The sequence below is a fragment of the Amphiprion ocellaris genome, chromosome 8 (genome assembly GCF_022539595.1).
Source record: "Amphiprion ocellaris isolate individual 3 ecotype Okinawa chromosome 8, ASM2253959v1, whole genome shotgun sequence".
Lineage (NCBI taxonomy): Eukaryota > Metazoa > Chordata > Actinopteri > Pomacentridae > Amphiprion > Amphiprion ocellaris.
The window spans coordinates 1,158,997-1,172,626 of NC_072773.1; the positions used below are offsets into that span (position 1 = coordinate 1,158,997).

The 13,630-nt window shown below is 41.1% G+C and overlaps 1 protein-coding gene across 1 annotated transcript in view; it reads right to left on the bottom strand.

Moving 5' to 3' along the window:
- Positions 1–13,630, bottom strand: part of LOC111570131 (GRIP1-associated protein 1) — a 51,382-nt gene that overhangs the window by 20,393 nt on the left and 17,359 nt on the right. The window contains exons 9-21 of the mRNA XM_055012863.1: positions 13,074–13,240; positions 10,315–10,362; positions 10,183–10,214; positions 9,600–9,647; positions 9,416–9,515; positions 9,203–9,280; positions 8,883–8,975; positions 5,277–5,411; positions 3,095–3,190; positions 2,913–3,027; positions 2,152–2,249; positions 1,939–2,052; positions 932–1,009 (exon numbers count right to left, since the gene is read on the bottom strand). Of these exons, the coding sequence (XP_054868838.1) occupies positions 932–1,009; positions 1,939–2,052; positions 2,152–2,249; positions 2,913–3,027; positions 3,095–3,190; positions 5,277–5,411; positions 8,883–8,975; positions 9,203–9,280; positions 9,416–9,515; positions 9,600–9,647; positions 10,183–10,214; positions 10,315–10,362; positions 13,074–13,240 (1,202 nt within the window). The remainder of the gene's footprint in view (positions 1–931; positions 1,010–1,938; positions 2,053–2,151; positions 2,250–2,912; positions 3,028–3,094; positions 3,191–5,276; positions 5,412–8,882; positions 8,976–9,202; positions 9,281–9,415; positions 9,516–9,599; positions 9,648–10,182; positions 10,215–10,314; positions 10,363–13,073; positions 13,241–13,630) is intronic.

Here is a 13,630-nt window from a genome sequence, read left to right on the forward strand (position 1 = left end):
CTGTGAGTTATAATGAAACTAAAGTGAGTTATAATAAACTACAGTGAAGAAAAAGGAAACTACAGTGAGGTGAAATGAACCAGATGAGCTGCTGTACCGCTAACGTCACCCTCTGAGGCTGTCTCCAGGTTCTGATCTGGGTCATCATGAGTTGCTTCCAAACCTGTTGAGTATCAACAGAACCTGAACCTGATTTATTGAGAGAGAGAGAATCTGGAATCACATGAGCTCCGTGGAAACCAACGTCAGTATTTATCTCACACAGCAGCTCAATGCAGACAGAAACCAGGACTCTGCAGATCACATTAAATGATGGTTTCTGGGCCCCAGTGCATGCTGGGAACACACAGAGCACCACATGGTAATGAGGTTAGTGTTTACAGATTCTGTCTGCTCTGATTATAGGAGGTTTCCCTGTTCTACTACAGACTGATCAGCCCTGTACATGTATACTACAATATATGTATTTATTTACTATAGAAAATCCACCCTCACCCGGTGCATTTATTATTCTACAGTTTAATTTAGCTTTTATCCAAAGAGATGGACATCTGAGAGTACAAGCAACACAAGGATCTAATGAGGACAAAACAACCTGGATGAGAGCCATAAAACAAGAAAACATCAGCCCTACGCTAGCCTAAAGAGTAAACTATTAGCCACAACGTTAGCCTAAAGAGTAAAATATTAGTCACAATAGTAGCCTAAAGAGTAAAATATTAGCCACTATATTAGACTAAAGAATAAAATATTAGTCACTAAGTTAGCCTACAGAATAAAACATTAGCCACTACATTAGCCTTAACAAGCTAACATTAGCCACTACGCGTATTATTGTCATCAGAGAGTCGACTGTTTGTTTCTGAGACTTCAACTCCCCACAGAAGGCTTTTTCTGAGATGTGAAGCCGGTTAAATCTGAAGCTGGGTACCTGCAGCTGGACACCGTGCTCCTTCTGCAGACGTTCCACCTCCTCCTGATGCTGCAGAGAGTTCTGTTCGATGTTCTCCTGATCACACAACAAACCAGCAGGTCAACAGCTTCAGTTTCTGAAGTTGACAGACTTTACAGACAGTAACTAACCAGTCAGTCCTGATGGTTAGAGCTGTTTACAGACGGTAACTAACCAGTCAGTCCTGGTGGTTAGCTGTTTACAGATGGTAACTAATGGTAACCAGCCAATCAGTCCTGGTGGTTAGCTGTTTACAGATGGTAACTAATGGTAACCAGCCAATCAGTCCTGGTGGTTAGCTGTTTACAGACGGTAACTAATGGTAGCTAACCAGTCAGTCCTGGTGGTTAGCTGTTTACAGACGGTAACTAATGGTAGCTAACCAGTCAGTCCTGGTGGTTAGCTGTTTACAGACGGTAACTAATGGTAACTAACCAGTCCGTTCTGGTGGTTAGCTGTTTACAGATGGTAACTAATGGTAACTAACCAGTCCATTCTGGTGGTTAGCTGTTTACAGACGGTAGCTACCGGTAACTAACCAGTCAGTACTGGTTAGAGCTGTTTACAGACGGTAACTAACCAGTCAGCCCTGGTGGTTAGCTGTTTACAGATGGTAACTAACCAGTCAGTTCTGGTGGTTAGCTGTTTACAGACGGTAACTAATGGTAGCTAACCAATCAGTCCTGGTGGTTAGCTGTTTACAGACAGTAACTAATGGTAACTAACCAGTCAGTCCTGGTGGTTAGTTGTTTACAGACGGTAACTAATGGTAACTAACCAATCTATCCTGGTGGTTAGCTGTTCACAGACAGTAACTAATGGTAACTAACCAGTCAGTCCTGGTGGTTAGCTGTTTACAGCCGGTAACTAACGGTAACTAACCAGTCAGTCCTGGTGGTTAGTTGTTTACAGACGGTAACTAACGGTAACTAACCAGTCAGTCCTGGTGGTTAGTTGTTTACAGACGGTAACTAACGGTAACCAACCTCTGCCTCCTTCAGTCGTCTCTCAAACCAGCCTTTGGTTCCCTCCATGGACTGAACCTGAGCCTGAAGCTCCTCCAGCCGAGGCTGCAAAGACTCCAGCTCCTTGGACCGGGCCTACAACCGAGTAAACATGTCAATAAACAAACAAACATGTAAACAAACATGTAAATAAACAAATACAAATGTAAATAAACAAACATATAAACTCCTCACCTTCTCGTCTCGGAGCTGTTGTCTGATTTCCTCCTCAGATCGATTCTTGTCCTCATGGAGACCTCGAAGCTCCTTCTCATAGCGAGCCCTGACCCCAGGACCTGAGGAGAGGAGACAAGGAGGTAAGGAGAGGAAGTAAGGAGAGGAGGACAAGGAAGTAAGGAGAGGAGACAAAGAGGTAAATGGAGGAGGTAAGGAGAGGAGACAAGGAGGTAAGGAGAGGAGACAAGGAGGTAAGGAGAGGAGGTAAGGAGATGAGAAGAGGAAGTAAGAAGAGGCGGAGAGGAGGCAAGGAGGTAAGGAGAGGAGACAAGGAGATGAGGAAAGGATGTAAGGAGAGGAGACAAGGAGAGGAGACAAGGACAGGAGACATAAACCAAACAATGAAATTATTGAGACTTTTTTCACAAAACTTAATGAAACTCGTGTTTTGAAAACCTTTAAATCAGAAAATAAAAAAAACTAAAAACCTGATGAAAATAATAAAAACAAAAATTCAGCAAGAAAAAAAAACAATGGGATCAGAAATGATTTCATAATGTAGAATATCAGAGTAGAATCACTGACTACTATTGTTTTTTATTCTACTTTTAATCGACTATAATCATATTTCTATTTTATAACTGTTCCATCTGTCACTGCATTTAGTATTGTTATTGTCATTTCACGAGAGTTTCTTCAGAATTAAAAAAAATCTCCATCTGATCTGATCTACAAAAACACTAGAAGAGGAAGAAACAGAAGCAGCAGTAGTTCCTCTCTCACCTCCTTCTCGTGCTGCAGTTTGAGGTCTGACAGCGCCTCCTTGTGGTCGGACTTCTCCTGGTTCAGCTGGATGGCCATGTCGTCCAGCATCGACTTCCTCTTCTCCGCCGTCTGTCACACAATCACCAGTTAGTCTGTGTGGTTGTTTAGACCTGTGTTGTTGTTTGCTGTTGTTTACCTTCTTGGCCTCGTCCAGCTCCCTCAGCAGCTTCTCCTTCTCCTGACCTTCTTCCGTCAGCTGCTCCAACAACTTCCTGTTGGCGAAACTCGACTCCTGATGGAGAACCATGAACCAGGTTAGACTCATGAGAAGAGACATTCACAGAGTTTGTTCTGTGATGTGACCAGAATCGATAATAACCTGATAATATTTATTTATTCTGGGAAAAACTGCAACTAAAATGACTAAAAAAGCTGGAAAATTACCACAAAAAGTTATCAAATCATCAAAAAAGGGCCAAAATTACAACAAAAAGATACAAAATCACCCCCAAAAGAGCCAAAACTACCCTAAAAGATTCAAATATGACAGGAAAAATGCTCAAAATCACCACAAAACAGGCGAAATTGTGGCAAAAATTTATATCTGGAACAAAAAACTTGCATAATTACCCCCCAAAAGAGCCAAAATGACTCTGAAACATCCAAATAAGCCAGCAAAAACATGGAAAATCACCACAGAAACGGACAAATTTTTACCACAAAAAGGACCAAAACTACCTCAAAACAGGTGAAATTGCGACAAAAACTCAAATTTGGCTCAAAAAACAAGCAAAATAACTACAAAACGGCCAAAATTACCACAAAATGACACAAAATCACCTCAAAAAGAACAAAAACTATCTTGGTTCCAGGTCCTTCAAGTCCATAGAGGAGAACGTCCCCTGGAGAAAGTTCTAGAGTAGACCTACTGACAACTGGACAGTTGTCGGTAGGTCTACTCTAGAACTTTCTCCAGTTGTCGGTAGGTCTACTCTAGAACTTTCTCCAGTTGTCGGTAGGTCTACTCTAGAACTTTCTCCAGTTGTCGGTAGGTCTACTCTAGAACTTTCTCCAGTTGTCGGGAGGTCTACTCTAGAACTTTGTCCAGTTGTCGGTAGGTCTACTATAGAACTTTCTCCAGGGGACGTTCTCCTTACCTGCTTCCAGTCTTTAAGTTTAGTCTCACTTAGAACATTCCAGGTCCTTGAAGTCCATAGAGGTGGGTCCAGTTCTATCACTTCTTAATGAATTTCATCAGTCCAGCAGATAGAACCATGACATTTAGGAGGAAAAACACATCTGAATTCTGATAAAAACTGACACCAGATCAGTTTTACATCCATCCAGGTGCCTAGTTTTACCAAGATGACAAAAATCTGTCCAAAATAACTGATACAAACTGTCTGGATTTGTTTCCAGAACAACTCAAAATGGAACCAAAACTTCAACCAAATGACCTCAAACACCGACACTAAGCACCTAGAAATTTTTCCACGATGACCCAAAACTTGAAAACTGGTCAAAAATTACTCATAAAATGGACCACAAAGATTCACTGTGTCAATATGACTCAAAATTAAACAAAAATTAACTATTGAAAATGACTAAAAAAGTGTCCAAAATGAATGGAAACATCCAAATTGTTAAAAATACCTCAAACGTATCCAGATTCCCTTGAAACCTTTCCAAAAACACACCAAACCAAAACTGGATGTTCAAAATGACAGGACAAAACTAGAATATTGCTCCAAATTACGCAAGATTTTTCCAAAATTGCTCAAAAATTGTTAAAAATTATAGAAAAGTTGCAGATATTACTCAGTATGTCTTGAAAATGATTCAGAAAGTGTGCAAAATTACACAAAAGTTGTCCAATATTACATAAAAATGATCAAAGATAACAAAATTATTTTTAAAAAAATGTATCACAAATTGCAAAATTACTCAAAAATAAAATGATTTAAAAGGCAAAAGTATTCTAAAGTGAAACAAAAAAGATTCAAAATGACTCAATAATTGCTAAAATGACAAAAATCTGACAAAAATTGCCCAAAATAATTCAAAACATCGACTATTACCAGAACTCAGGTGTGTTTTTTCCTCAAGCAAGAAAGTAAACGTAAAGACTGGAAGCAGGAAAGGAGAACATCCCCTGTAGAAAGTTCTAGAGTAGACCTACCGACAACTGGAGAAAGCTCTAGAGTAGACCTACCGACAGTGTAAAGATCACTGATTATTATCTTCTATCTTGGTTTTTCTGGATCAAAGACACTAAAGTTCTTGTAGATGAAGACTCCTCTGACCCTGACGAGGTCTGGTGGTGACTGTCTCAGGTTCTGTAGTTTATTTCTGGATAAATCTTCCGTTAACTCGGGTACCTGCAGCTGAGAGTCCAGGTCGTCCCTCTGAGCCAACAGGTTCTCCTGTTCGGTTCGTCTCTGCTGCAGTTCGGCCGTCAGAGCTTCCTGCTGTTCCCTCAACAGATTCATCTCCTGAGTTTTCACCGTCTGGATCTGCACACATTCACACAACGTCAGTCACCTTCTAGCTTCTACAGGAATCTGATGGATCATGAGGAGCTTCTATAAGAATCTGATGGATCATGAGGAGCTTCTATAAGAATCTGATGGATCATGAGGAGCTTCTATAAGAATCTGATGGATCATGAGGAGGGAAACGATGAAGGATAGCAGACGATGAACCAGGAAGCACCAGAATGAAGACTGGAGGAAATATCTGACTGAAGATGTGATTAATTAACTAATAAAGTTCATAAAATCTGCTCCTATAGGTTAAAACAACCACACAGATCATGTATCATGGCAGCTGATCCTTATGACTACTTTTTAAAAACAAACCTAACCTATACTCTAAAAATGTTTGTAATGTTACAGTTTTTCCTGACAACAGCAGAGAAATTAAATCAGGACCGAAGTGGAACGTGATCTCATATTTACTGCTGGTATCAGATATTATCCACCGCGTTCTCAATCTGTTGTCGAGGTTCCACAGAGAAAACGAACACAATAGAGGTTCAGATTTACTGGAGAACCTCAGATATCAGAGCTGCTGCTGAAAGATGAGTCTGGTGATTGTTATCATAAAAAATGAAATCCAGCAATTAAACAGATCTGAGTAATACGTTCTGGTTGAGTCTAAAGCCTGGTAAGTCCCTCCAATCTACTGAGGTTCCTTCACTATGAAGAAACTTGGGTTCTATGGATTGTTTAGGAACAGTTTTGCAGTTAACAACAGCGTCTCAGAGAGTCGTCCTCTGAGAGAGTTCTAGTCAGAACTATTAAAGTCTCCTGGAATGCAAACTCTCAAACTCTGAGTTCTCCACTGACGGTTAAATCAAGGTTATTCAAGCCTTTCTAAAGTTGTTCTTTAAGGAACTCAACACTACTTGGGGTTCTTGATCAGGTTTCTGGCTCGGGGTTCGTCCTGTGAGCACACATTAGACTAACGTAGGGTTCTACTTGGGTTCTACCTGTTATTTTTAGGGCACCAAGCTTTGTGCTAATTTCCAAACAGAATTAAAGGATTCTAGAGGAGGTTCTAGGAAACTAATTTAGGCTCTGAGCATCAAGCTACTTTAAGGTTCTTAGTCAAGAAACAATTACCTGTTCAAGAGCGCACAGGTGAGTCCTCAGAGCATTGTACTCCTGAAATATGTGTTCCACAGTCATTAAGGGAGGCCATTAGAATAGATAGACAACAGGTTCTAGGTACCGCCTCTAGGAGAAGCTAATCTGTCTAGAATGTTCTAGACAGAAAGTTAAGAACTTCACCTCTATGATTTCTTTTAAAGAATAAAGACTAGATCTAAACCGAGTTCCTAAATTAAATCATATATATCTCAAGCAGTTAGGTTCTAATTAGGGTTCTAGTCGACTCTACGGCTCTTCAGGTGTTGGGGTTAAGGATCTGGAAACTGTGGCACGTTCTAGGTCAGCATTCTAGTTCTCGGTCAGTATTCTGGTCCAACATTCAGCTTAAAACTAACTGCTCAGTTCAGAGTTCTGACAACAGCTGTGTTCCAGACAATGTTCTGTATCTTGAACTCAGACTAGCAGGCTGAGTTGGGGTTCTAGGGAAGTTCTACATGTGATTTTTTAAAGGTGTCAAGCTCAGTCCTTGAACCAATAAACCTCTGGGGAACTAAATCAGGTAAAACGATCAGTCTGACGTTAGGGTTCTAGATAAGGGTTCTAACATACAGTTACCTGTTCTAATGCATACGCTTCGGTCCTCAGAGCATGGTTCTCCTGTAATATGTGTTCACAGTGATATTAAAACTAGCTATTACCATAAATAAAACACAGGTTTTCAGCGCTGTGTCTAGAAGAACTTATTAAAGCATTGGGAAGCAGCACACAGAACGGTTCTATGATCTATGTTCCATCTACTGTTGCTGATGGAGGCTGAGTTAAGATAATTCATTTACTGACTGGTACTAGAATAGCAGGGTTCTAAACTTCCTGTTCTGTAAATATACATGTTTGCATTTAGGTTCTAATTAGGTTACTAGTAGAATCTACAGCTCCTCAGGTGGTGTGGTTACTGAAAGGAACGGGTCACTGTGTCGGGTTCTAAGGGAACATGTCGGTTCAGGTTATTATTGGTTCTTCAGTCCAGCTACTCAGTTCCAGGCATCATAAAGGGTTCTGCTGCTGGTACTCTAAGTAGAACTACAGCAGTATTCTAGGTTTGGGTTCTGGGCAGGTCATGATACATGTTATGTTTTTTTTTAAATGTCAAGCTTTCTACTAGAACCAATAGAGTTCACCCAGTTCTGGGGGAAGTCTGTTGGTTCTTAGGATCTATCTTTCAGTTAAGGTTCTACAGGAGGGTTCTATTGAGATATAATTACCTGCTCAAGTGCACACAGATCATCCCCAAGAGTACCGTTCTCCTGAAAGAGTGGTTATAGTTCCACACTGAGTTCTAGATAAATCTCTGGAGTCAAATTTAAACTGCCGTAAAAACCAGACGTGATGGGCAACGAGAACCTTAAACATAAAACTGATTCTAGATACGGTTTCTATTCTTCCACTGAAAGAGTAGTACTTGTAAAACTGTTTTTTGACATTCTAGGTATGATGTGTTATTTGCTCATGGTTCCTTTAGGTGGCAGTACCAGCCCTAAAGTTGCATGAAAGGTTCTAAGGTCAGGGTTCTAAAACTGTAAATGTGAGCAACCCGTTATGGGGATGTTAGATTTAACAAGGCTGTTGTAAGGCCAAGCTATAAATTATTCTTCACAAGACCTCTAGAACCATTCTTTTGGGTTCTCCAAGTATAAAATCAGCTCCTGACACATTATTCTGGGACCGAAGTTCTCAATTATATTTCTTAACTCCATGATATTTGTCTTTAGAAGATCGGTGTAGGATTTTAATTTCAGAACATGTTCTAAAAGGTTCATGAAGAACATTGACATTAGTTGTCAGAGGAATGCTGCAGGATTATTTAATAAACCCACTGTCTTGAACCGGATCCAGTGTGGAACGTGACTCTGTTTATGCTTAAACAGCAAAGTCCTTGACAACCTGTTCTGCAGGAACTGATCTAGAACACTCAGAACACTATTGTGGTGTACGTAATGTTCTCCGGGTATTTTACCTATTTTGTGGGGGCTACGTTAGTCCACAGCACACAGTTTTCAAGTTAGAACTGAACATTGCTGCAGGTTTGGGTAAATTAAAGGTTCAATGTTCGGGTTAGTTTAGTCACAGAACCCGTTTTTTATTCCTTTTCCTAAACCAACGAGGTTCAGTCCTCAGAGATTACATAGTTCTAGTGATGTTCTTCTGGTTGGTTTCATGTTCTACAGCAGCTAGGTAGGTCCTCAGAGATGAAGGGATGGTGATGGTTCTATGTGATGTTCTCCAGGTGTTTTACCTAGTTTATGCATGGATGGTAGTGCACAGAACAGAGGTTTAGTACCACCTCTCTGGATGAGGTTCTCCCAGGTTTGTTACCTGTTCTAGAGCAGCTAGGTTTGTCCTCAGAGCATCGTTCTCCTGCAGGATGTTGTCCACCTGCTCCTGACTCACTGCGCTCTGATTGGCTACCTGCAGTACCGTCATACCGCAGGCAGGAGGCAGCAGAGAGAACAGCAGAGGAACCAGAAAGGAGAACCAATCAGCAAGAGGAAGCAGAAGTAACAGAAGAACAGAAACCGAAGGTGAAAAAGAAGAAGAGAGGATAAGGAGGACACAGTAGGTCAGAACCACACAGAGAGCAGAGACGTTCTTCTAGCCGGGTTCCTTCTTTATCTAGAACCGTGTGCTGGTCTTACCTGGTCTTTCAGGGTGTGCAGAGCCACCTCATGTTCCTTCTCTTTGCTCTGCAGTTGTTCTCTCAGTTCTGCTGTCGTCTGAACAGAAACACAACCACAGCTTGGTCACTTTGGGTTCTAGAAGTCTGTAGGTTCTAGAAGAACCGTCTGCAGAGTGGAACGATAAAAGCCAAACAGAACCAGGAGAAGGCTGTTTCATAGTGGAGCTCTCACCTGATTGGCTGCCATGAGGTCCGTCTGCAGCTTCTGGATCCTGATGTTCGAGGCCTTCAGCTCTTCTTCTTTCCTCTGGTTGATTTCATCGATCTTTGTCCTGCAGAGGAACAGGGACACGTTCTGTAAACCCTCAGTACTACTAGTACCAGCAGTAGATTTAGAGTACTACTGTGGTTCTGACCTGCTGTCGTTGTAGAGAACCTCCTTCTCCGTCTGCAGACGCTGGAAACTGAAAACAACAAACTTTAACCATCAGTTGGAACAAACTGGACGGACGTGGAGTTGGTACTGATTGATAGAAAATGATTAGCTGGATGTTTAACAGCAAGGAAGGATATAAAAAGTTTGGGCTACAAGAGCTGAATAAAGTCAGAATGATGTTTGGTACTATAGATGTACATCCAAACAAGGACTGAATGAAGTAAAATTGGTACATTAATGAGTGAAGTCTGGTCCTATAAATGTCTACGAAGCAACATGACTGATAAAAAGTCAAGTGTAAAATCAGGAATCTGTTAAATAAAGTCTGGAACTACAGGTGTCTGTGTATCTATACAAGTACTAAACAAAGCCAAGTCTAAGGTCTAAAATCAGGAACCTTGTAAATGACGTCTGGTGCTACAGAAGTATAAAGACTACATTACAGATACAAAAGAACTGAATACACCCAAGTCTGAAAATCAAAGTACTTGTGGAGTACTACACTATTGTCTGCACTTCCTGTTTCTGATCAGAAGTAGGTTTTAGGTCATGAAGCTTCTCACCTCTCCTGCTTCTTCTTTAACTTGTCAGTCAGCTGCAGAACAAACAAACAGAATCATAATTAGAACGCTGTTGTTTTGTGTTGTGAAAACTGAAATAACATGGTTTAAATCCTCCTGTCTGGATGTATTCACCTTGGTAATCTCCTCCTGCAGTTTGGTGATTTCAGCCTGTTTGGATGCCTACAGGTAGACAGAAGACAGACATTCAGGTTACAGAATAAAGCTTCTGCTGCTGCTCAGTCTTACAGAACCAGTTAAAATAGATTGTAACAACGAAAAACACCTTTTTTCACATCATGAGCACCTACTAACTCCTGTTTCTAAGGTTAATAAAACAAGTTTAAGAGTGAAATCTGCAGCATTTGCTCTCAGTGACAGAACCTTTGGTGTTTTGATGACAGTAAAGATCAGAGATTATAATGTTCTCTGTGGAGAACGCTGGTTTTCTAAGTAAAGATGCTTTGTGGAGTTCCTCATGGTTCAGTGTTCGGCCCACTTCCACTGTCAGTAAACTCTAGTTCAGAGTTCTAGAGTAGACCTACCAACAACTGTAAAATTGTCACTGGGTCTACTCTAGAACTTTCTCCAGGGGACGTTCTCCTCTATGGACTTCGAGGACCTGGAACCCTGGAGATATTCCCAGTATTAAGGTAGAACTCTGATCATTAATAAAGTTACTGGAGATGAAGAACCAGATGGTTCTGAAGAGGTTCTGATGATTGATTTTTCCATTTTTTTCCACTCTAACATGATAAACGGAGCGTCTGAGTTTCCAGCAGCTGTTCGGTGAATCATTTTGCCGTTGGCCAGCTGCCCTTCATGTTCCCGTCATGAATTCATCAGTTTCCTGCCTTCAGTGTGGCTGCTTCATCTGCCACCATTCAGACTCTACATTCTGTGGAGCAGCAAAACATCAACTCAAAGCTAAAGAAGCAGCACAAAACCTAAATACATACATTAATATTAACTTTATGCTACCAATAACCAGCTGTTTATTAGCAGAATATCAGTTCTTTATTCATATTCTACAAGTAGTATTAAGTAATGAGGCTATAATTCATGTGGCTACCTTATAATTAGTCATAAAAAGTCATTATTCTAATAATAAAGTTAACGGGGAATATACACATCTTAATGTAATTTTAATGTGCATCTTAATGTTTCAAAAGATATGTGCAATTTGAAAGTTGTGATAGAAACTTAAAATTCCATGTAAACTTTTGAATTCTGGATTAATAAAGTATCTATCTAGAGACTAAATACGTCATGTATGATATAAATCTGATATTTACTATATTTCATGTCTGAGTTTCTGCTGAGGTTCAGGACTTTAGAATTAATAAACTGGGACGGAAATTTTACACATTTAACATAAAAACTTCTATTACAGTCATCAAGTCCTGCAGTGGAATGGTACCAGAGTGGTCAAATGTAAATCCTCACCTGCTCAGGTGTGTCAGTACAGGTGTATTAGTACAGATGTGTTATTGTAGTTGTGTGTTACTCCAGGTGTGTGCTGCGGTCAGTACTTCCAGGTGTGTTGTTACAGGTGTGTGATATTAGGTGTTATATTGCAGGTATGATACTACAGGTTTGTGCTATTGTCAGTACATCCAGGTGTATGGTGGTACAAGTGTGTGTTACTCCAGGTGTGTATTAGTACAGGTGTGTAACGTTCTAGGTGTGTGTTCTGGTCTGTACCTCCAGGTGTGTTAGTACAGGTGTGTGATAATACAGGTGTGTGTTCAGTACCTCCAGGTGTGTTGCTACAGGTGAATTAGTACAGGTGTGTAATGTTACAGGTGTGTGATTGTACAGGTATGTATTATTACATGTGTGTATTATTGCAGGTGTGTTAGTACAAATGTGTGATATTCCAGGTGAGTGTTCAGTACCTACAGGTGTCTATTAGTACAGTTGTGTGTTATTACAGGTGTATAATGCTTCAGATGTGTATTATTACAGGTGTATGTTAGTACAGGTGTGTGTATTGTGCCGGTTACCTCCAGGTGTGTTACTATAGGTGTATTATTACAGGTGTGTGTATTGTGTTGGTTACCTTCAGGTGTACTAGTAGAGGTGTGGTACTCCAGGTGTGTATTAGTACAGGTGTACAACGCTCCAGGTGTGTGTTATTCCAGGTGGGTGTATTGTGTTGGTTACCTCCAGGTGTACTATTACAGGTGTATTATTATAGGTGTGTGATATCCCAGGTGTGCATTATTACGTGTGTGTTTTACTCCAGGTGTGTTGGTTACCTCCGAGTGTATTAGTACAGCTGTATTAGTACAGGTGTGTGTTATATTCCAGGTGTGTTTTAGCACCTCCAGGTGTGTTAGTACAGGTGTGTATTATTACAGATGTGTGTTACTCCAGGTGTGTATTAGTACAGGTGTGTTAGTACAGGGGTGTGTTACTCCAGGTGTGTATTAGTACTGGTGTGTTACTCCAGGTGTGTATCAGTACAGGTGTGTTACTCCAGGTGTGTATCAGTACAGGTGTGTTACTCCAGGTGTGTATTAGTACAGGTGTGTTAGTAGAGGGGTGTGTTACTCCAGGTGTGTATTAGTACAGGTGTATAATGCTCCAGGTGTGTATTAGTACAGGTGTATAATGCTCCAGGTGTGTATTAGTACAGGTGTATAATGCTCCAGGTGTGTATTAGTACAGGTGTATAATGCTCCAGGTGTGTATTAGTACAGGTGTATGATGCTCCAGGTGTGTATTAGTACAGGTGTATAATGCTCCAGGTGTGTATTAGTACAGGTGTATAATGCTCCAGGTGTGTATTAGTACAGGTGTATAATGCTCCAGGTGTGTATTAGTACAGGTGTATAATGCTCCAGGTGTGTATTAGTACAGGTGTATAATGCTCCAGGTGTGTCAGTTACCTCCAGGTGCTGGATCTGCTCCCTCAGCAGCCTCTTCTCCTCCTGCTCGGTGCTCAGTTTCATCTCCAGCTCTGGTCCAAAGCAGTGAGTTATTGGACAGAGAGCAGCCGACCAGCCTAGCGCTGCCTGCTTAGCTACAATCTCCTCTACGCTCGTCTCTGACAGGCCTAAAGGGGGCGCCGCACACAGCAGGGCAGCCGTTAGGACAGACACACACTGAGGCTGCAGCTACAGGTGGAGGTAACGGACAAGATGTGTTCACTGACACCTCGTTAACCTGGACTCCACCTATCTTTACCTCCGTGTTAAATGGGGCTAATGGGACTACTGGGACTAACAGGAATACTGGGACGAATGAGACTAATGGGAATCAGGGGAATAATGGGACAAATGAGACTAATGGGACTAATGGGAATAATGGGACTAATGGGACTAATGAGACTAATGGGAATAATGGGACGAATGGGACTAACGGGACTAACGAGACTTATGGGAATAATGGGACTAACGGGAATAATGGGACTAATGGGAATAATGGGACTAATGGGACGTGGACT